The sequence below is a fragment of the Lithobates pipiens genome, unplaced genomic scaffold, assembly GCF_037356315.1.
Source record: "Lithobates pipiens isolate NorthernLeopardFrog02 unplaced genomic scaffold, aLitPip1_a1.2 Scaffold_3, whole genome shotgun sequence".
Classification (NCBI taxonomy): domain Eukaryota; kingdom Metazoa; phylum Chordata; class Amphibia; order Anura; family Ranidae; genus Lithobates; species Lithobates pipiens.
The window spans coordinates 83,690,041-83,714,299 of record NW_027507790.1 but is presented as its reverse complement, the minus strand read 5'-3'; the positions used below and the strand labels follow the sequence as shown (position 1 = coordinate 83,714,299).

Genomic DNA, 24,259 nt, shown 5'->3' with positions numbered 1-24,259 from the left:
GAGACAGCGGCTGGAGCGAGTGTGCTCTTCCCCGACGCAGGAACAATCGGGCTCAGGTCAGTAAAAGGGAGGCTCTGAAGGGCTGGTGCACTACAAGAGGTTTTTCACCTCAATGCATAGAATGAGGTAAAAAACTGCAAGGGTTTACAACACCTTTAATTGTAATTACTATAAATCACTTTTTGCACTTACTATAAATCACATCAAACTGTACAGCCTCAACTATCCTTATATTAAGCCCTCCTGTGTTAATTTCCTGTATTTATGTGCAGCTGGCTACCCAGCATGCACCTCACAATCAAGGCCGTCCTTCCTGACAGATTGCCATAGCAATGTCTGAGTCAGCAGAAGTTCTGCCCCATTGCTATAGCAACCTGTCAGTCAGAGGAAAGGACATGAATGGGAGATCCGACTTCTATTACCTTCATTTCCTCTCTGCAAATAAAGCTAGATTCACCAGTAGGCTATTCACAAGAACTCCTTGGATAAATTATATCACTATCCCATCAACCCTTGCAAATCACCTACTGACGTGATCGCCTAGGTGGGGACGGGTGGAAATAAAGGAGAAATACCAGAGAAAAAAGGTACTTCTAATTAGAAAAAAAAGAAAGTTCGAAAATGGGTGGAACTCCGCTTTAACTGAACTAATCTAAAATTTGGATAGAGTATACAGATCAGGCCTAATTAGATTACAGATAGTGTAGTATAGGTTTTTTGACACTGCTCAAAAAAATTAAAGGAACACTCTGAAAACACATCAGATCTCCAAGGGGAAAAATGATGCAGGATATCTATACGGATATGGACTGGGTAATACGTTAGTAACGAAAGGATGCCACATTGTTTGCTGAAATTTAATTGCAGCAACCTAAAATGGTACCATTTTAGGTTGCTGCAATTAAATTTCAGCAAAAATGGACAAGCCTGCTGCATCATTTTTTCACTTTGATTTTCAGGGATGGGTCTTTAAGTTCAGCCCTCTGAAGGTTGATGCTTTTCATTTCCATCAAACAATGTGGCATCCTTTCGTTACTAACTAACTGAGTCCCAACGTCGTCAGGCATGCATACAAGCATGTGGGGGCCATACAAACTATTGTATGCATGCCTGACGACGTTGGGGCATGCTCCTGAGACATTGGATGGTGTCCTGGGGTATTTCCTCCAAGATCTGGATCAGGGCATCACTGAGCTCCTGAACAGACGAAGGGGCAACCTGGTGGCGTCCGATGGACCAAAACATAAATGTCCCAGAGGTGTTCTATTGGATTTAGGTCAGGGGAGCTTGGGGGCCATTCATGGTATCAATTCCTTCGTCCTCCAGGAACTGGCTGCATACTCTCGCCACTTGAGGCCAGGCATTGTCGTGCACCAGGAAGAACCCAGGACCCACTGCATCAGTGTTGGGACTGACAATGGGTCTAAGGATTTCATCCCGATACCTAATGGCAGTCAGGGTGCCATTGTCTAGCCTGTAGAGGTCTGTGTGTCCTTCCATGGATATGCCGACCCACTGACCCACCACCAAACTGGTCATGCTAAACGATGTTACAGGCAGCATAATGTTCTCCACGGCTTTTCCAGACCCTTACACGTCTGTCATATGGACTCAGGGTGAACCCGCTCTTGCCAGTGGTGGACCTGTCAATTTTTGGGTTTAATGGCAAAGGCCAATTAAGCTCCACGGTGCTAGGCAGTGAGCACAGGGCCCACTAGAGGATGTCTGGCCCTCAGGCTACCCTCATGAATTTTCTGATTGGTTAGAGACATTCATACCAGTGGCCTGCTGGAGGTGATTTTGTAGGGCTCTGGCAGTGCCCGTCCTGTTCCTCCTTGCACAAAGGAGCAGATACCAGTCCTTCTGATGGGTTAAGGACCTTCTATGGCCCTGTCCATCTCTCCTAGAGTAACTGCCTGTCTCCCGGAATCTCTTCCATGCTCTTGAGACTGTGCTGGGAGACCGCAAACCTTCTGTCAATGGCACGTATTGATGCGCCATCCTAGAAAAGTTGGATTGCCTGTGCAACCTCTATAGGGTCCAGGTATCGCCTCATGCTACCAGTAGTTACACTGACCCTAGTCAAATGCAAAACTAGAGAAAAAAAAAAAAAAAAAAAGGAAAAAAGAAAAATAAATAAATAAAAAAAAAGAAGAAAAGAAGGTCAGTGGCCTCCACTTGTAAAACCACTTCTGTTTTGGAGGTCCTGTCATTGTTGCCCATCTAGTGCACCTGTTAATTTCATTAACACCAAAGAAGCTGAAACTGATTGACAACCCCCTCTGCTACTTAACTGACCAGTTCAATATCCCAGGAGTTTAACTGACTTTATACTATACTATGATTAAAAAGTTTACGTTTAATTTTTTTTAGCACTTTATAGTAGTAGGCGTTTGACTTTGCTGTAGCATGGGGATTCTGTGTTCTCTAGTTGAGAGGAAGTTGCTGCAGCCTCTGGGTTTTTGCTGGCTGTATATTAAAAACAGTTTTGTTCCCAAAGAACAGCCCTTACAGGCTCTTGCCAAAATGATTAGGATTGTTAAGTATTAACCACTTCCAGACCAGCTCACGATATACGTCGGCACTTTGCAGAGGGATATCGTTTTTATGGCAGTAGTTAGCTGCCATAACCCCGGTATCCTCTTCTTCAGTGAGCGGTCTGGTTTCAGACAAAAGTGGTCTCAGTGGTGGATTCACTGCAAGATCACTTATCTGTGATGGGCGATCGATCCCCCTCCTGCCGCTCTCTGGTGTCCTCCGCTGCTTACCGCAGCCATCAGTATTGGCGGAGGCGATCGGATCCTTCTCCCTGTTAGGTATGAAGGAGACATGTGAGGAGAAGGTAGCCCCCACTGTCTCCAAACCATTGCAGGGCAGAAGCAACGTCAAAACTTCACTTCTGCCCATAGCTGTTAAAAGGGACTTTTTTTGTTTTTCAAAATTAAAATGTATTTTTTTGTTTATTGCATTTTAGTGTAAATATGAGATCTGAGGTCTTTTTGACCCCAGATCTCATATTTAAAAAGGTCCCGTCATGCTTTTTTTCTATTACAAGGGATGTTTACAAGTTCTTTTTATTTATTTATTTTTATTTTTTTTAAAGGACAGTATAAAAATAAAAAAAACTTTAACGTGCTCCATCCCACCGAGCTCGTGTGCAGAAGCGAACGCATACGTGAGTAGCGCAAGCATATGAAAACGGTGTTCAAACCACACATGTGAGGTATCACCACAATCGTTAGAGTGAGAGCAATAATGCTAGCCCTAGACCTCCTCTGTAACTCAAAACATGCAACCTGTAGAATTTTTAAACTTCACCTATGGAGATTTTTAAGGGTAAACGTTTGTCGTCATTCCACGAGCGGGCACAATTTTGAAGCGCAACATGTTGGGTATCAATTTACTCAGCGTAACATTATCTTTCACGCTTTAAAAAAAAATTGGGCTAACGTTACGGTTTTATTTTTTAATGCAAAAAAAAGTCTAGTTTTTCCAAAAAATATGCGCTTGTAAGACCGCTGCGCAAAAACGGTGATCCAAAGTATTGCAACGACTGCCATTTTATTCTCATTCTTTTTTTTTGTCTCTAGGGTGTTAGAAAAAATATATATATAATTTTTGGGGGTTACAAGTAATTTGAGCAAAAAAAAGAATGTTCAACTTTGTAAACACCAAATCTCAGAAAGAGGCTCGATCCCTGAAGTGGTTAAGGTTACTGTCAAAGGAAAAACAAAGCCATGCTGTGACTGTCAGCTATGTCATTGCTTACTCAACTACCATCTATCTTCCGAGACTTCAAATTGCCTCACACTTTTTTTTTTAACACTTCTGCTTCTCTTAATGTATACTTCCTTTCCATGTAACTTTTCAATTATATTCTTTACATTTTACAAGACAATTATACAAAGTAGAAGCAGCTTTGCAATTAAAAGTTCTCTTTAACGATCCATCTATAAGTGTTACCTGTGAGACAAGCACTCAAAACATCTACAAGAGACCCATATAAAATGGCCAATCTGCAATGTGTAAGGTGCTATGTTTTATACCATGCAGATACTATCTTTTTAAAAGCCACAAGTATGCATACAAACCAAAAAGTACAAGCAGGAGACAAGTCTTTAAATTCAGTTTAACTTGCAAATAAACCGGCAGTGAATCATGTATCTAGCAATCCGGTAAAGCAAAAAACACAATAAAACATATCTCCCTTTGTTTAGAAGAATGCTTTTATTTGCTTACAACTCCCATAATCCATGAGTGCTTTATAAGAGTCAGGATTAAAAGGTATTAAAATAGATGCGAGTGCAAAGTACCAAAAGGGCCCACAAAATGCTTAAAACACAAACGTTAAAAACACATGTAAACCCAAACAATGAATTTCTATCCCCTTTCAGTCTGTTACAGATTCTGAAAACCATGCCTGAGATTCTCCCAGAAATCCAGTTATCTCCTAACTTTCTGCAGCAAAACAGTAATACATCACTGAATGTCAAAGCAGCCCTGTTCCTTAGGGGAGAGCTGTCCTGTAGTCCAAGTTATGAAGAGAGAGGTGGGCGACTTGGTCACTTCTTCATTGATACAGCACAGCGAGTAAACAATGTCATCCAAGGACAAGAAGTGTTACTGGCAGGATCACCAGATCAAAGTAAATGATAAACAAGGCTGTAAAATAAATAAATATTTCAGCCACCAAACCTAACAAACAGTGAACTGCAATATAATACATGGTTGTACTTGGGTTTAGATTTACCATGAGCTTGTTATGCACCGCCTACAGACAAGGCTGCTGTTAGAAATCAAGTGGCCCCATACAGCCTGATAGGGCCCCCTTCCCCTGCACAAAAGTGACTAAGGACATAGATTTATCAGCCCTTTTTGGCTGCACAGATCACTGCATAGGAAGCGCTCCGAGGCTTCCTGCTCATTTACAAACTGAAGCATAGTAAACACTATTCTTCACAGATGAAGGGACATGAGTTATTGGTAATGATCGCTCACTGTGTTCATTCAGGAAAGAACAGGGCCAGTAAATGGCATATCCCTCCCCTCACTCTCTATCTTGAAACATCCCCGATGCCTGCAGAAGCTGCTGGTGGGAGAGGAGGGACGCTGGCAGTGATGTGGGGAAAAGGGGCACAAAGGGGGGCCCAGACAGCAGATAGAAGGAGCGCATTTGCTAGAACCAATCCCCCTGCAGTGCAGCCGGAGGTGGGAAAGAAGAGAAGGAGCTGGCAGTGCTGCAGGGGAAGACAGAAGAGAATCGATGTTTGCAATAAGACAGTACAGCCAGACTTCCTGTTCCACAGGTGCCCGGGGGCCCCCACTTGAACTGATGGGGACTGGGCACAGTACAGGGGGGCCAGCTGTACTGCCTTATTAGCAGCCCTGCCTACAGATACTAAATGAACTAGGTTATTGGTTAAACTAGATGGACCTGTGTCTTTTTTTCAACCAGACTAACTATGCAACTATGACAGTCCCCACTAACTAATGTCTATGGGTTACGTATGAATGGAATGGGTTATTTAGGTAGGCCCTTGGACTACATGCTGACTAAAATAAAGTATAGTGGAAAATGTGCAAAGACAATCAGACTGTAATGTGTGGTCACCTTCAGCTATCCCTATAAAGAAAAATGAGCATGGCACACCTAGGGATATTTTATGAAATATAAAACATGGCTGGAGTCTTGGTTTTCTGGGAAAGGTCAGCATCCAAGTCCAGGTACAGATACAGATACAGAGACTTTAAATTTGAACTTTAGTAAAAGTAAAATGCACAATTAAAATATACATTTGTGATATGCCCCCAAAAGGAATTCAGTTCTCTCCTCTAAAGCATACTGCACTGTGCAAGGCAAAAACAAAAAAAATAGCTTCTTCAAAGTGTTGACACTTTCTGCCCCATGGGTGCTGCTGTGCAGGGGGCGGACATTAAAGTCAGACTCAGGTATAGATGCTAAAAATACAACATTTTGAACATTTAACCATATTGATTGGCGTTTTTATACTTCACGGGATTTCAGAATGTATCTCTCACTCTCTGAATTTCAAAAGACAAGTGTTCAAGCTGAACTATGAGGAAAAAGTATTTTTGTACAGTTGCAGAGTTAAAAAAAAAAAAGTAACTCTAAATGTGCCCCATCTCTGGTTGCTGCTGCTTGTGAACATCTTTTTTTTTTTTATTCAGCTCAATCTCCCATTTGCACCAAATGCCCAGCTGTAGTTCCAAAGTACAAATATTACATACAGGGAGTCATTATTTTCTCAAAATGCAAGACCTTTTGTGAATGAAGGGGGTGTAGATAAACTTCACCATCTCCTCTCCTCCAATCACAGAATGCCTTCCATTCTCTGCCAGGCTTTTCTTAATTGAGGACTTGCTGAACAAGCGACCCACTGTGACCAACATACTGTTGCAAAAAGATATTGGAGGAGGAGAGAAACGATGCAGTCAGTAATGGAGCACACTTCATTAGAATAAGGTAACTTATTTTTACTATGCAAATACAAGAAAATAATTTTTGGCTACGCTATATATAACACAGCAAACATGCACATGTAGGCAGGTACACTTTAATGCCCCTCTTCCTAGCAGCATATATTTAACTTTTCTTTGCACCCTGGCACTTTGTTCAGCGGCTGGAACTCCAGCGCAAGCTGGGAGTCTTTTCAGTTGAAGTTTACAACAGGGGCTGAGAACCATCTCCCCCCCCCCCCCCCCCCCCCCCCGTGACAGCTCTGGGCAAAAAGTATAGGTCACATGCTGCTCGATACCCAAAGAACCAGGCATTTTCTTTGTCTCAGGACCTGAATGGAGCATGTACTGCATACAGAGCGAGAGAGACCATAGAGGAAATCTGTTGCTTTTTCCGGTATTGTCAATGCACAGGTTTGCTTTAACCCCTCTGCTGTTATTTTGGAAATGTGCATAATTCAGGCGACCGGATCTCTGAGAAAACAAGGGTTTGATGATGACCCATAATGTAACCTCTGCACTCTGCTGAAGCATATTTTGGGGTTTTAAATGCATCTTCATGTATTCTATGTGCATTTTATTGTGTGTACTTTATAAAATAAAAAAGTGAAAAAGGGGCTAAATTATGCAGTGAACCTGCCACTGGTTCAGCACAACATTCAAATGGGTATGAAAACCCAAAATCTACTTTTCAATGTGCTTGGCTTCATGGGCTCATTTTGTTAATTTTTCTTAAGCAAATCATTTTTATGTGAATCTTTTGCAAGGTTTCTTACCAAGAGATCCTCTCATAAGGCTGGGTTCATACTGGTACTTCACAACAGTCATACAACTGTGAATCCAACTTTGCCCTGTGACTTGAGGTCCGACTTCCATCTAACTTCAATGAACGGGATCAGACTTTGATCCCAAAAACACCAGGCCCTTTATATCTGGTAGGCAAAAAAGGAATACAATTTCTCCTCCAAGACCATACCAGACCCTTAGTTCTGGTAGGGATTTCAAAGGGGAACCCCCCCCACACCAAAAAACAGTGTGGGGTCCCCCCAAAATCCATACTAGATCCTTAACCAAGCACGCAGCATAGCAGATCAGGAAAGGGGGTGGGGACCCCCCCGGACCATACCAGGCCCCATGCTTACAATATGGGGGATTGGGTGCTTTGGGGCAGGGGGCCCTGCCTGCCCCCACCCCAAAGCACCTTGTCCCCATGTTGATGGAGACAAGGACCTCTTCCAGACAACCCTGGCCGGTGGTTGTCAGTCTTCGGGGGGAGGGGGGCATATCAGAATCTGTGAGCCCCCTTTAACAAGGGGGCCCCCAGATCCCACCCTCCCCGCCATATGTCAACACGTATGGGGTACAATGTACCCCTACAAATTCATCCAAAAAAAGTGTCAAACAAAAACGGTACACAGGTTTTTGACAAAAGTAATTAAAGCAGCTCCGGCATCTCTTCTCCTTCTGATTTTGTGTCCTTCCAGTGATGTCATCATCCGGTTCTCCTCCTTCCACTGACATATTCCTCCAATTCTTCTCCATCTGCTGAGGTCTTCTTACGCTGACTGTTCCCCTCTCGCCACTGTCTTTTCCCTCTGTTCTTCTCCGATCTTCTCCTGATGCTCACTCCCACTGTAATGCTAAGTCCACTGGAGATTCTGGATGACATCACCGGGTGAGGGGGCGCTCAATCTTCCCCATCCCCTTTTCTGACCTGCTGGGCTACATGCCCGGATAAGAGCTGGTATGGATTTTGGGGGGGACCCCATGCATTTTTTTTTTTTTGGCGTGGGGGGGGGGGGGGTTCCTCTTAAAATCCATGCCAGACCTAAGGGTCTGGTATGGTCTTGGCGGGGGAACTCTATGCCTTTTTATTGCATGGGGTTCCCCTTCAAGATCATCACAGCACAAGTCGCATGCCAATGCCAGAACAGTTAAGATGATGATCTGACTTCAATAATGTTCAATGGACTGAAGTAGGATCAAAGTCAGGCCAAAGTAGCGCAGGAACCTTTTTCAAAGTTGGGCCAACTTGTTTTGGGACCAGTTAAGACGGCTTATAGACAACCATTGATTTATACACATCATGCGACATGTGCACCCAATGTTGGAGCATGTGTCGTACCATAGTGAACCCAGCCTAAACAGCACTGGTTTTTCAGGCTGACAGCAATAAGCCACTTCCTTGCAATGTTAGCCTGACACGTACAATCCTTCAGGTCTATGAGTTCTAGGCAGCCCAATTGCCAAGTAAAGAGACTAAAATCTTTGACAGTCATTTGGTACAATAATTGAAATATATACTGCTGTATTGTATACTGGTGATAGAATATAGCTGATCACATGCATTTATCCTCCTCTAGCAACACACCCCAAACTGAGCATGTGCAACCTGACTCCCTAGACTCTGTTATCAGGAAATTATTAGGAGTCAGTGGAAGAAGGGGTGGATGAGAGAAGCCAGGACAAAACACTTTTACACAGTGGAAGATTAACCCATTGGGTTCCACAGTGAGTATAATAATAAGCATGCTTTACTGCGTATACAGACCAATTTGACTGTTGTAGGTTTAATAACACTTTAAGACAGCATCCTTTTAAAAGGACAAAAAGAAGACCACCTCAAGAAGAGTAGGAGATTTTTTTGAAAGGCCAATTAAAAACCTTGCTCAATCCTTTTATGCAACCGACTGCAAAGTAAGATAATCTAGCTTAGTATCCTCCAATCAGTACAAACCTTTTCCATTATCAAGATGGGATGGGGTTCAGAAATGGGGAACAAGCATACTTGCAGAGAATAAGGAATGGTGGGTTACCTGGTAATATGTGATTGGTTCTTGCTGAGAGGATTTTAATTTGCGCAATCGTTCTTTATCCATACGCAGATCTGTTTTACAACCAATCAACACTATAGGAACTCCTCTGCAAAAGTGATGCACTTCAGGATACCACTGAAAAAGAGCACAATATAAAAGCAGTTATTCAGTAAGCCCTGGCATCAGCTTCTCGTGAACACACACACACACTCAAATGAAGGAAAATGATGGCACGCTGGCCAAAAAATTTCCACCTCAGATAAATCCAAGTAACAGAACCAGTTGCTAGCAATTTCTCATTCTGTAAAACAGACATGTTTGCTGGACCAAAACGTGCCCTAATAATCAAGTTCATTTCAAGTGGAGGTTCACTGTGGAGGGATGCAGACACAAATAGTGGGCAACAGGCAGATGAGAAGAAACAGACAACTTCTAACCCAGATGTGTTATCTGTTTTAAGTGGAAAATGAGAATATAGTTTTAAAGAACCATTAGTATCCAGTTGAATGGGGTCTGAAAGGTGTGTTGGATTCACGTTCCAACCTCAATCCATAGGTATGTGACATTAACCTTCATGAATGCATTGTGCTGTGGTATGTCTGGTCAGATCGGGTTAAAGTTTTACTTTCATTGTGACATATAGTACATTGCATACCCAACAACTATCAGCAGTCACACCCCGTTTTCTTCCTAACATTATCGGATTTCGATTGATAACGACTAAGAAGTCTCATTCCAGACTGCTATATGCAAAAGATAAAGAAATGCTAATTATAGCAAAGAACCTTTATACTAATAGTCTGTACAGTGGTGACAGTCCAACCTGTGCAATCAGTTTCTGCCGTAGTTTAACAAGGTTATTTCATATAGTTAGATTCCTTGTCAAAATGTAATAAACAAAATAAAGCACAATATATTTTTGTAAACTCCAACATATAGCTAAAAATGGCATACACATCCTCCATTATCCAAGCTGTTTATAAGTAAACACCCAGGTTCTCTGATCGATCTACAATCTTCCCTATTCATAAGGAACCCGTCAGGCTAGAAATGCGGGAACTGCCATCTCTAAAAATCCTCCCTATTCAGCTGGACAGCTAGGAGTAGTAACTCCTCTTCCCTTTTCAGAATGAACCTGCTTGAAAAGAAATATGGGAATTGCCATCTCTGCAATATTCCCTATGCAGATGAGCCTTGTATGGAGAGAACTATGGTAACTGCCATCACTACCATCTCCCCTATTCAGTAGAACCTGTACAGATAGGACTATGGTAACTACCATCTCTTTCATCTACCCTATTTAGAAGAACCCTGTACAGATAGGACAATGGTAACTACCATCTTTACCATCTCCTCTATTCAGAAAGTACCTGTACAGATAGGACTATGGTAACTACCATCGTCCCTATTCAGAAAAACCTTCACAGATAGGACAATAGTAACTAACATCTCTATAATCTTCCCTGTTCAGAAGAACCTTGTACAAATAGGATTATGGCAACAACCATCTCCATCATTTTCCCTATTTAGAAGAATCCTTTACAGGTAGGACAATGGTAACTACCATATCCACTATTCAGAAGAACCCTGTATAAATAGGACTACGATAAATACCATATTCTCTATTCAGAATGAAACGGATTGGATAGTAATGTGGGAAGGAACACTGCTAATGCTTGGTGGTTGTCACCCGTATCCCTCCCACACTACTAAGAGAGCAAGTCAATGACCTAAAATGAGTATGTGCATATCAGCTATCCCGAAACCTAATGTGATAAGCTTGTAAGTGATAAGGGTGATTCACCAAGAAGTAAAGGAATGACAACAGCCCTGGAGCAAACACATTCAAATATACATTACAAACACCAATTCCACAAATGTTATCCTAAACAGATTCTCTTTACAGCAGAACTACAGGAAAACAAATATATATTAGAAATAAATACACGTGATCTATATTACCTGTTCAAGGATTTCCAATTAAGTTCTTCCAGCATAGCAAGGCAGGGGACACTACTATGGCCTGGTCCAGCTTTTTAGTTTTTCTTGTCTCCCTTATGCCCCCATATAATTAATTAGCATCATCATGCTGCATGTCCCTTGTTCAATGAGCATGAAGGCGACATAGGAAGCTGTAAAGCCTAATCAGGAAATAGAATAGTTATCTTCCCGGCTATTAAGGCCAGCCATACAGGGATCGAAATTCAGCCAGTTTAACAGGAACCAGATGAATTTAGATCAGTCTATGGACAAGCTGGTTGTACTGAAGTTGATTCATTAAAATCGACTTCAGTACAACCAGCCTGTCGGATTTTTCTTGTGCGATCACTGCTGGCTGCTATAGTTGCCTGCAGTGATCACTGTATTCTGGAGGTCTGGGAAACCTCCAGCTGTCTGAATAAAATAGTGCAGTTGAAAGGATTCCCCCATCAACAATGAAAGTGTTGATAGTGGAATCAAGCAATTTTCTTTCCTTCAACCTCAGGTTGTATATCTTGCTCAAGTGTGAAAAACAAAGACTGGTTGAACAGAATTTATAACCTATTTGGCAGGTAAACCGGTCTGGATGCATATTTGAAAAGCATGTTTTGCGGCTTTCCTGGAATTTAACTTTAAGTCTGCTCTTCTGGAGAAATACCACATCTATACCTTGTTCAGACTACTTCTACATATTCTGCACAAGATTCAGGGAATCTGACACAAAAAGGGTTACCTGTGCTCCATTCATTCTGCAATAAACAGAGGCTAGATCAAGTGTAATATAGACAGCCGCACTTACTGCTCCACAAAGCTATTTACTGAACAATACACTATTTGAAGCCTCAGCACAAAACGCATGCTAGGTTACAGAATACGAACAATATTGCAATGTAACCTAAAACAGCATAAATGTGTTACGCTACATAAACATACAGATCTTCGCATTGCGTGACCAGCAACTGACAATGTCGCACGCAACTGGTAATGCTTTCCTTTTGTTAAAGATCCTCTGAATTTCTGATGATGATCGTACTTCATTTCTGAACTCCTTTCCTCTTTCTCAAATTTTTCTAACCAACCCTTTGTATTACTTCTTTCATACACTATTATTCCCTTTGATTCCTGGTACCCAACCTGCGGCCCTTTGGCAGATTGTGTGGCCCTCAGATCCCTTGCAGACACCAATCTGTTTTTCTATCATCCTGTTATGGCAATGATTTCTAGCAGTCTCATGTAATATGCCTTCAGTCAATGAAATTCTCATGGAGCATGTCCTCAGACTCCTATAACTCCTGCAGCATAAACGCAATCTCTGACCATCTTTTGGATCATGACTACAGTCTGACCATCTCTTGTATCAATCCCATAGTCTGACTATATCCTTGTGTGTCTGCTGTCTGACAAAGAATTTTCACAGCATTTTATGTGCCGCCCTCTGGTGTTGTCGAGGGCTGCACTTCAGGCCCCTCATATCAAAAAAGATGACCATTATTGCCTTAGAGATCATGGGTACTCAACCTGTGGCCCTCCAGCTGTTACGGAACTACAAGTCCCATCATGCCTCTGCCTTTGGGATTCATGCTTGTAACTGTCAGCCACTTGCAATGCCTCATGGGACTTGTAGTTCTGCAACAGCTGGAGGGCCACAGGTTGAGCACCCATGCCTTAGATGGTGAGGGTATCATTCCTGGTAACTGAAGTTCATCCCACAACTAATAATCAACTAGTTGTACCATGCTAGTCTGACATGCAGAGGGGAAGAGGAAGCAGAGACCCTGAACCGTGCCGAGAAGCAAGATAGCTTTTAGGTTTACTAGACCAGACTTACCTTAATTAAAACATTGTCAAAGCTGGTAGGGTTTGTAACATCATAACAAATTAAAACCAAATTAACCTCTTGATAAGAAAGGGGACGCAGTCGGTCATAATCTTCCTGTCCTAAAATGAAAGTTAAGATGTGTTAACATTCAATTGTGCACACAGTTCTGAAAAATGTATTATACTTAAGCGCTCATTCAGAAGGGTAATAAGATCCATCCCCCAATACGAGTCGCTGTTTACTGTGTGTGAATCTACCTCAAAGATGCTGTCTGCACAAAGTTCCTAGGTGGAGTCACAAGCAGAAGACCATGGCTCAGATTGGGGGGGGATGGGTCTGATCGCCGTCTGAAGAAGCCCTGAAAAGTAAAAATAGCCCACGCCTGTGCATGTGACCAATATTTTCCAAACATTATTCAGCAACAATGGTTTTAAAGCAAAACAGCAGCTCATCATTCTGGGCCTGTAAGTTTTTTAACTAGTGAGAGCAGAAAGTCCATTATACATTCAAAAAGGAGAATAGAGTATTTTATCGAGACGTTGGTTGGACACATGTTGCCCCTGCATAAAGGTTCAGATCAGTGAATGGGAGGCTAAAGGCCTTTGGTAGAATACTGATAGGGTCAAAAGTTGACCTCTGATTGTACTCAAAGCCAATTTGATTTCCACAGCTGACTGTAGAAAAGAGAATTCTCCCAATCACGTATATTCCGAGGATGCCATTTTCTGGCTTCACACCAAGCAATATAAGTCTTATAATATGCTTTTCTAGCATTCACCAGGGTAGACACTACTGGTCCCGAGATGCCACGGTCCTTCAGCACCTGGCTTCAATAGTCATGCCGTCAAATTTAGAGACTGTAAATTGGGGTGGAATATAGGACCTTGAGACAGTAGATCGGGACGACGTGGAAGCGCCCATGACCCATCTATTGTCAGTCTCAATCTCTGGGAACCAGTGCCTTATGGGCCAGGCTAGTGCCACCAGAATGAGTGAAACCCCCTCTCGCCAAATCCTGGCTCCATGGAACCATCAGAGCATCTGCTCCAATTGCCAGAGGATCTCTTGTTCGGGACAGAAACTGCTGTAGTTTGTTGTTGAACCTGGTTGCCAGTAGGCCAATCTCTGGTCATCCCCAAAGTTGACATTTCCTGGAACACCTCTGGGTGTAGGGACCATTCCCCCGGGCAGATCTGCTGGCGGCTGAGAAAATCTGCCTTCCAGTTCTCTACTCCCAAGATATGGACTGCTGATATATTTTGGCACATGTCCCTCTGCCCAGGCTAGTATGTGGTTTATACAGGCCACAGCGGTGGCATTGTGGGACTGAACGGACCGTAGGGCCAGACGTACTGCCTGTAATTCCAGGACGTTGATGGGCAGGATCTGTTCTTTCCCTGACCATTTCCCCTGAGCTGTGAGCCCTTCTAGGGTTGCTCCCAAGCCTGAGACTGGCATCTGTAGTCAGTGCTCTCCAAAGTTACCGGGAGAAAGGATTGTCTCTTTCACAGGTTCTGATCCTGCAGCTACCAGTTTAGGCTTAAGCGTGCCTGAGGAGATAAGCACATTGGATATTCCAGGGTTTTTCCTCTTCTGTTCCAAGCCAACAAGATGTCTTGTTGTAAAGGCCTGGAATTGAGCTGGGCATAGGACACTAATAGTCCTCTCTAAAGGAGGGCTTGGTTCTGGGTTTAGAAGAATTTTGGACCCAGGGCTTTTTTTGGCCCTGGCAGCTTGCTCCTGGCCCTAGCGCCCTGTTGGCGGCAGAACCGCCTTGACGCTGAGACATTTGAGGAAGCAGTCCCTGAAGTTTTAAACAAGGGATGTCTGGTGCTTTTCTTCACAGGAAGTAGCGAAAGCTTCTCTCTGGAAATCTTTTGGATATATTTGTCCAAATGATCACCAAATAAACATTCCCCATGAAAAGGGAAACCTGCCAATAACTTTACAATGAAGCTGGGCTGACCAGTTCTTAAGCCATAAAAGTCTGCACATATGTATAGACAAGAGAGCCAAATGAGAAACCTGCTGTACTGAATCCTTTAAGGTGTCAACAGCAAAACACAGCACTCAAGGAATATCTGTCTTACTTTCAGGCAGATCATCCTCCTGGTTAGGCCTATCAGGCCACTTGACCTGATCCTTTACGGACTGGCAGATACCAATTGTTGCAACAGCTGGCTGAATAGCTGAACTGGCCAAAGAAAAGGAAGCCTTTAATAATAAATGCCAATTTCTTCTCAACAGGATCTTTTAAACCCTGTGCGTTAGCTACCGGACAAGTTAAGTTCTTGTTTAAGGAAGAAACTTCTCCATCTACAGAAACTTTTCATCCATGGGATATAAAAGGGAAAACCTTTTTTTAGGAGTAACAAAAATGCTGTCAGGATGTTCCCAATCAGCATACACCGCCTGTCCCAACATGGGGGTGTAGGGGGAAAGCTTGTGCAGACTAAAGAGGTCTCAGGGTTAACAAGAGGACCGGGAGGGGGGGGGGGGGGGGCTCAGTCACTTATGTGGGAGGCCACTTAAAGGCAGAGCGAACCATTTCGGTCATAGTCAGGATCAAAAGCCTCTGCGGCTGAGAGGCAGACATCAACTCAATCATTTCTTTTTCAGATTGCTCGGAAGCAGACTCATCTGCCGGGCATTTCACCAAATCCTGAGCTTTTAGCTCTTCCCCATCCTCAACCCATTCCTGCTCCAGACTAGGAGGCTCCAGGGAGGGAGATCTGTCAAGGAATGGAGGCAATCATGCCAGCAAACCTGTGCGCTAACCCGGCTAGGGCTGAGGACAGTTCACCCTTTCTGATAAAGGGTGAAGCAGCAGTGTTGACTGTAGGCACAATACTAGATAGGCGCCGTGGCTCAGATTGCCCAGATTGCCTTCAGGGGATACAACTAGGTTCATCAGGAACTACTGATGACATAGGTGTGCCCTTCCCTGTAGCGTTAGTCCCGCTCCTCTTTTCTGAAGACATTTACTAGCCACAAAGAGTACTTGAGTGTAGTATAAACACCTCAGAAGGGAGACTGTTTAATAGTGCTCACCAAGTCCCTATGTAACAATCCTGTTAAGCACCTTTAGCCTGCCAAGCAACACTTGGTGACTCACGTGACCCGGTTAAGGAAAAATGAACTGCTGCAAGCGTCTATTCAGAGCCTGCTCTGTCTCCCACAGCTGCAATCTGGAAGCACCGGATGCTTGGCCTACACAGCTTAAATAAGCTAGGCATGCACTGCAACTTTCTGTGTGTGCACGCGGTCCCAGTAAATGGCATGGCTGTATTTGCATAGGGCATGAATCTTCGTGCGCCCAGATAAAGGCTACTGCACATGTGGGGCCAAGCCGTGTGCATCATGGCCGCCAAACAACTGCCAAGTCCAGCGGCGCTTTAGCAAAGTGCATGTGCACTATGGCCACCAAACAAAACCTGCTGAGCACATCGGCACTTTTGCAAATGAAAGCGTGCCATGGCCACCAAACAACTGATGAGCACAATGGCACGCTTGCCATTGTGGTGAACCAAGGCGAAATGGTGCACTGTCACGCGCCATCATACAGGAAAAAACAGCCACACACACACACACGAAAAAAAGTACATTTTACAAACACCCACACCTAGCCCAAAACACCCCCGTATGGTCACCGCACACAGGTGCCCAGCCTTTAGCTAGCTTGACCGATTGTTACAATCACTGGGACACCCCACAGTAAAAAGAGTTTCACTTACCCGTCCAGGTTCAGGGTTACTTAGAAACTAAGAGCCCAATCTTCACCCTTCACGGTGGGTTCCTGTCATTTGAGGACCTTTTGAGGCCCTTCAAGGACTGGGTACCCTTTTCATGTTTAGGGTCCACTCCCTTGGAACTGTACAGCACTCTGCAGGAATGCCTCACCACTGTAGTGTCCAGCGCCCTGAGGGCGCACTACAGGCAACCTCACAGGAACTTGAGTCTTCTTTGCGAGGCTCGGGTATCTAGGCATAAAAGCCTGTGTCAAATGGATCTGATCAGTCAATACCTTGATTCATTTAAGAACCATTTGTGGGACTAGAGACCTGGAGCTCAGAGAGCTTAAACAAACCATGCCATCCACCTTGCAGACTCTAGTAAAAAACTGAAGTGCTTCGTGTGTGTGTGCGTGTGTGCGTGCGTGTGGGGGGGGGGGGGGGGGGGTTATATAGGGAATCACTTCCTGTTAAAGACCTGTCTACCAGTGTCCATTCACCTGGAGATGGAGTATAACCCAGCAGGTGAGGAATATTTGCCTGACTGTCCCATGATGTATCAAAAATAAAGTGGTTGTAAACCTCAGACATGAAACATGAACAAAGCATATCCCTCTATAGCGTGTGCTTGTCTCAATCCAGTGTACCAAGTGTCATTTCTCCCTGCTGCCTCCTTTCTCTGCCATAAGCGTCACTTCTGACCGATTTTCTAACAAGAGAAAAATGGTGACGGGAGAGCACAGCCTGTGATTGACAGCCTCAGCTCTATTCCTGTGTAAAGTAGGGTGTAGCCCTTCCCTCTAAATCAGCTCTCAGAGCTCTCCTCATTGATGTAACTTCAGCTCTCCAACCCCTGCTTTTCAGAGCTGAGAGCTCCTGTGTAAATTCTGCATTCTGAATGAATGTAGTGGACAGAAGGCTGCAGACAGACATGTACAATTGAGATAGGATTTTTTTTATTCTCTGTGCATCACCTGAGCCTGTCAGTTTATTGGATATATGTGATGGTTTCTAACTACTTTAAGTTAATGGTATTATTTGAAAGCAATTAAAAAACGTCCAACTAGCATTGTTAGGGGATGGTAATTCTCTACCCCCCCCCCCCCCCGACTGCATTGTTTAACCCTTTCCCGCCGAGCGTACGCAGATATGCGTACTTGGCTTCCGGGGGTTATACCGGGATGATGCCCGCACCTGCAGGCATCATCCCGGTACAGTTTTTTGCAGCAGGCGATTGGCTATCCAGGTATAACAACCGATGCAGCTAAAAGCCGCTCGGCTGTTATGCCGGAGGAGTGGGAGGGGACGTCCCCCCTCCCGCCGCCTCTCGCCGCTGCTACCGGTGCTCCCGCTCGATCGGGAGCACCGATTCCGTGTCCGATGCCTCCGGCTGCTGCGGAGGAATTGGAACGAAGCCGTAATCGGCTTCGTTCCAGTCTCCTCATCGTAAACACAGAAGCGACGTCATGACGTCACTTCCCGTTTACTCGGCTGCCAATGGCGCCGGTTTTAAAAAAATATCCGGTATTCAGAATCACCGTTTTCGGCGATCTGAATACATTGAAGTGTAAAGGAGGGGTGGGGGGTCTTTTAGACCCCCGATCCCTCCATAAAGAGGACCTGTCACCACCTATTACTGTCACAAGGGATGTTTACATTCCTTGTGACAGCAATAAAAGTGATCAATTTTTTAAAAACAATTTAGTTATTTTAAAATAAATAAACATTTTTTAAAGCGCCCGCCGTCCCCGCGAGCTCGCGAAGCAAAGAAACGCATACGGAAGTCGCGCCCGCGTATGTAAACGGTGTTCAAATCACACATGTGAGGTATCTCCGCGATCGTCAGAGCGAGAGCAATAATTCTAGCACTAGACCTCCTCTGTAACGCTAACCTGGTAACCGTAAAAAATTTTTTAAAGCGTCGCCTATTGAGATTTTTTAGGTACCGTACTTTGTCGTCAATCTACAAGTGCGCGCAATTATAAAGTGTGACATGTTTGGTATCTATTTACTCGGCGTAACATTATCTTTCACATTACGCAAAAAAATTGGGCTAATTTTACTGTTTTTTTTTTTTTTTTATTCATGAAAGTGTCCCTTTTCCCAAAAAGTTGCGTTTAAAACACCACTGCGCAAATACCGTGTGACATAAAATATTGCAACAATCGCCGTTTTATTCTCTAGAGTCTCTGCTAAAAAAATATATATAATGTTTGGGGGTTCCAAGTAATTTTCTAGCAAAAAATATGGATTTTAACTTGTAAACACCAAATTCCAAAAATAGGCTTAGTCTTGAAAGGGTTAATATTCATTTAAAGCCTCATGAACACTGCTGCTCCTAAACAGACGTTTAGGAGAGGTTGGGCATTTTTTTCAATGCTCCTGAACTCTCCTCTCAAGGAGATCGTAGCAGTACATGTACACAGGGTCGTTAACCGTCATTTCTAGGCAGTGGAGTTGAGGCTTTTTTTGGAAAGAAAAAAAAATAAAAAATGGGTTCATAACCTGTGTTTCGAGGCATTTCAAGCGCCACTTGCATTTAGCTGTGTTTCGTTAACAGGAGTATTTCATTTTTGGCTATTTAAAGAAAAAAAAAAAAAAAAAAAAAACCTCCTAAACACAAACGTGGCAAAAACGGACTTTCCTATTTTTTTACTGTCATAATTTTGTGCGTGTCCCAGAGCACTCCCTACTTTTTAACAGTTTCCTGCTTAGCCTATGGGCAAATAACACCGGAGCCAGCCTCTCATCAATCTGGGTGGATGTCATATGACAACCTACCAAAGGCGGCAGCGCAGTGGCAGATTGATCACAGTACCAGCCCCCTGCCAGGACCATGTGATCGCTGTAACCAATCAGGTCACAGGACAGTTGTAAACAATGGGTGGCTTCCTTTCAAGGCATCCATTGTGTACAATTGTGTCGCTAGCTGTGATTGGTCACTGTGATCACATGGCTCAGACTGGGCCATTCACAGCTAATCACAACAAAACAAACTGAATGAGTTGATTTCTTTCAATAAAATGCTTGCATATAGCAGTAATATTAATATAAGCAAACACTGTAAAAAGATATTTACACCATAGTTTGTGGACTCTAACCTCCAGGACTAAACACTGATTTGGGTTATTTTCTCCAAAGAAATGTAGCAGAATACAGTTTAGCCTAAATTTATAAAGAACAGTTTATTTGCAAAATTTTATAACAGAAACAGAGAAAAAAAATTTTTAAAAAAAATTTTTCTTTGTTTATTAACCACTTCAATACAGGGCACTTTCGCCCCCTTCCTTCCCAGCCCAATTTTCAGCTTTCAGCGCTCTAGCGCTTTCAGTGACAATTGCGCAGTCATGCTACACTGTACCCAAATTAAATTTTTATCATTTTGTTCGCACAAATAGAGCTTTATTTTGGTGGTATTTATTCACTACTCCGTTTTAAATTTTTTGCGATATAAGTGCAAAAAAGCGTAAATTTGGAAAAAAAAAAACTATATTTTCTTTTTTCTATTTTAAAAGAAATCCAATAAAATCTAATTTTGTCATTAATTTAAGCCAAAATGTATTCTGCTACATGTTTTTGGTAAAAAAAATTCCGTTAAGTGTATAATAATTGGTTTGTGTGATCACGGACATATGTACGCAAATGATCATGTACATATGTGTGCAGGTGATCACGTACATATGTGTGCAGATAATCATTGGGACATGTGATTTTAGTGGGACATATGTGGGGGACATGTTTTTATTATTAGGGACATGTATGTTTTGGGGACATTGTGTTTATACTGTGTGGTGTGTTTAAAAAGCTGTAAAAAACAGCTCATACTCACTGATCATCAGCCGGCTGCAGCGATCTGCTCTCCTCTCCTCAGCGATGACTTCTGTGTGAGGAGAGGAGGAGCCGATTGCCTAGCAACCGGCTGTTTGTTTACATCACATGACGGCCGTGATTGGACACGGCCGTCATGTGATCAGGAGGGCCAATCACAGAGCCCTCCTGCCGATATGAGATGCGCCGTGTCCGGGTGACACGGGCGCATCGGGATTGTGCCGCTGCGCGGGCACGCGCGATCCCGCTCCTTCTGATGGACGTTCCTGAACGTCCTATCAAGAGTAGACGGCTCCCACCCGGCCGTATATGTGCATTGGCCGGGTGGGAAGTGGTTAAGCAAAAAAATAAAAACCCCAATGGGGATTAAATCCCACCAAAAGAAAGCTCTATTTGTGTGAAAAAAAATTATACAAATTCAGTTTGGGTACAGTGTTACAGGACCATGCAATTGTCAAAGTGGAACAAGGCTAAGCGCTGAAAATTGGCCTGGGCAAGAAGGGGGTAAAAGTGCAGGTATTTTTAAATGCAGATACATAAGCAAACACAAATTTCTAAAAAGACCATTCAAATCTAACCCAATGTACAGTCTTATGCCCCGTACACACGGTCAAACTTTCCGACGACAAAATTCATCTGATTTTTTCTCATGGATTTTGGCCCAAACTTGTCTAGCATACACACGGTCGCACAAAGTTGTCGGAAAATTCGATCATTCTGAACACGGTGACGTAGAACACGTACGATGGGATGATAAACAGGCCAGTAGCCAATAGCTTTCGTCTGGTAATTTATTCTGAGCATGTGTGGCACTTTGTCCATCAGAATGGTCTACACACGATCGGAATTTAAATGATCGGATTTTGTTGTCGGAAAATTTTAGATCCAGTTCTCAAACTTTGTGTGTGTCGGAAATTCCGACGGAAAAAGTCCGATGGAGCCCACACATGATTGGATTTTCCAACAACACGATCCAATCGCACATTTTCCGTTGGAAAGTCCGACCATGTGTACAGGTCATTTTTCTTATTGCCGATTCACAAAAAGGTTGGAATGTGCTGATAGGTGTAGATGACAAGATCAAGGAGACAGTTATTTTAATGTCAAACATAGCTGTGGGAAAAGTCTTTATACAGAACAACAAGTGCAATCTAACGCATACAAACCTATTTTAGAAAGTCAGTGGTTGGCATTCGGTATGTATGTATGTATGTATGTCACATACATTGAACACTAACCTGTACTTGAATTTACAAAAAAAAAAAAAAATGTTTCCAGATGGCTTTTGTTTAACCTTCTGTCACCCACAAAGGTCTACAGCTTAGTTTATTGCTAATGGCAGGCTGCAGATCTCCCCACCCTAACTGGCCTCACATAATTACCACTGTGGTTCATGATGTCCTTCAATGTTCTTGCTTCACAGATGGAGAGGAATTTTAAGCACTACTTCTTCCTAAACACATTCGTCTGAATAGCAGTCAGCCAGTCAGGAGGTAATCTCTCTATAATATATATATATATATATATATATATATATATATATATATATATATATATATATATATATATATATATATATATATATATATATATATATATATATATATATATATATATATATATATATATACACACACACACACACACACACACACACACACACACACACATATACATTGCAATTTCAAGATAGTATGTAAAGAATGATTTTTTTACAATATCTAATGAGAACCCAAAGCAATTTTAGATCATGAATAACACTTTCTGTGAGAGGAAAGAACGACGTGCTACCAATAGCTGGCACACTAAACAAAATAAAATACTCCAAAATTTGGCATTGAAATTGAATAAAGCTAAGAAGATTTAGACCAGGAAAAAAGCCTGAAATACTATAATAAAATAAGGCGTTCCCTAGCTGTGCTATCGATCATCACAGTGGGCACTGGTACAAACGTTTCTAGGTGGTTGGGTTCAGCTATTTTGGTTCTTCCAGGGTATGGAAAGCAAGAAAATATTATACAACAAAGGATTTGAAAGATTAAAATTGCATCCTGCTACCAATGTCAATCCTGAATAAGCAACCTTTGTACGCTTTTAAATTCCTTAATAAAAACAGACTGAACACAAAATTGCATCCTGCTATTGGGTCACACATACAACGGGTAAAATGTATTGAACATATCACCATTTTTCTAGGTAAATATATTTCTAAAGGTGCAATTGACATGAAATGTTCACCACTTGTCGGTAACAACCCATGCAATTCATACATACAAAGAAACCAAAACAAATATACGGTAAGTTTAGAAATAAAAGTTATGTGTAATAAAATTCAATTACCAATGGACACTATTCTGTACTCCTACTCCTGGACCTTTTTGCTGCCTTTGATACGGTTGACCACCCCCTCCTACACAAAAAACAAAACAAAAAACTCCATGCCTTTGGTCTCTGTGACTTTACTCTTCACTGGTTCTTTTCCTACTTATCCAACTGCACCTTTAGCGTTACTTACAATTCTACTTCCTCCTCTGCACTTCCTTTCTCGGTTAGGGTCTCCCAAGGTTCTGTCCTTGGACCTCTCCTATTTCAATCTACACATCCTCCCTGGGTCAGCTGATAGCCTCCCATTGCTTCCAATACCATCTCTAAGCTGAAGACACCCACATTTATCTCTCTACCACTCAGCCCACTCCCTCCGTCTCTTCATGTTTCACTAATGTCACGCCACTTCCTCAAACCCAATCTATCGAACACAGAACTTATAATTTTTCCTCCCCACGTGCAGCTTCTCCTGAGCTCTCTGACAAAAATCGATGGCACAACCCCAAAACTATAAGCCCTAGGTGTAGTCCTGAACTCTAAACTCTCCTTTAAGCCTCCCATCCAATCAAAGTACAAATCTTGCCGCCTCAACCTTTCGCAACAGCTCCAAAATATGCCCCTTTCTAACCAAAGACACAGCAAAGCTCTTAATTCACTCCCTGGTAATCTCTCACCTTGACTACTGTAACTCCCATCTCATTGACTTACCTCTGCATAGTCTATCCCCCCCTTAAATCCATCATGAATGCTGCTGCCAGACTCATCCACTTTACCAATTGCTCTGGGTCTGCTACTCCTTCCTGTCACTCCCTCCACTGGCTTCCGCTCACCCAACAAATTAAATTCAAAATATGAACAACTTCTTACAAAGCCATCCCCCACTTACCCCTCAGCTACATCACTAGACTAGTCTCAAAATGGCAACCTAATCGTTCTCTTTGTTCCTCTCAAGATCTTCTGCTATCTAGCTCCTTCGTCACCTCCTCCCATGCTCGCCTCCAGGACTATTCCAGAGCCTCTCCAATCTTGTGGAACTCCTTACCCCAATCTGTCCGATTATCTCCTACTCTATTAGCTTTTAGATGATCCCTGAAAAATTTCCTCTTCAGAGAAGCCTTTCCTACCCACACCTTACAAGTGTATTTTAAGTTTCTCCAATAGATCATCCGCCACAGTTATTACCATTTGTTTCATCTGACTCTCCCTCTTAGATTGTAAGCTCTAACGAGCAGGGCCCTTTGATTCCTCTTTAAATCTATCAGTAATTAGAAAGCAATCCTGCC

The 24,259-nt window shown here is 42.8% G+C and overlaps 1 protein-coding gene across 1 annotated transcript in view; it reads right to left on the bottom strand.

Annotated features, from left to right (window-relative positions):
• Window positions 1-24,259, bottom strand: part of RHOF (ras homolog family member F, filopodia associated) — a 97,951-nt gene that overhangs the window by 8,792 nt on the left and 64,900 nt on the right. Inside the window, exons 3-4 of the mRNA XM_077461969.1 lie at window positions 13,102-13,211; window positions 9,294-9,428 (exon numbers count right to left, since the gene is read on the bottom strand). Coding sequence (XP_077318095.1) covers window positions 9,294-9,428; window positions 13,102-13,211 — 245 coding nt within the window. The remainder of the gene's footprint in view (window positions 1-9,293; window positions 9,429-13,101; window positions 13,212-24,259) is intronic.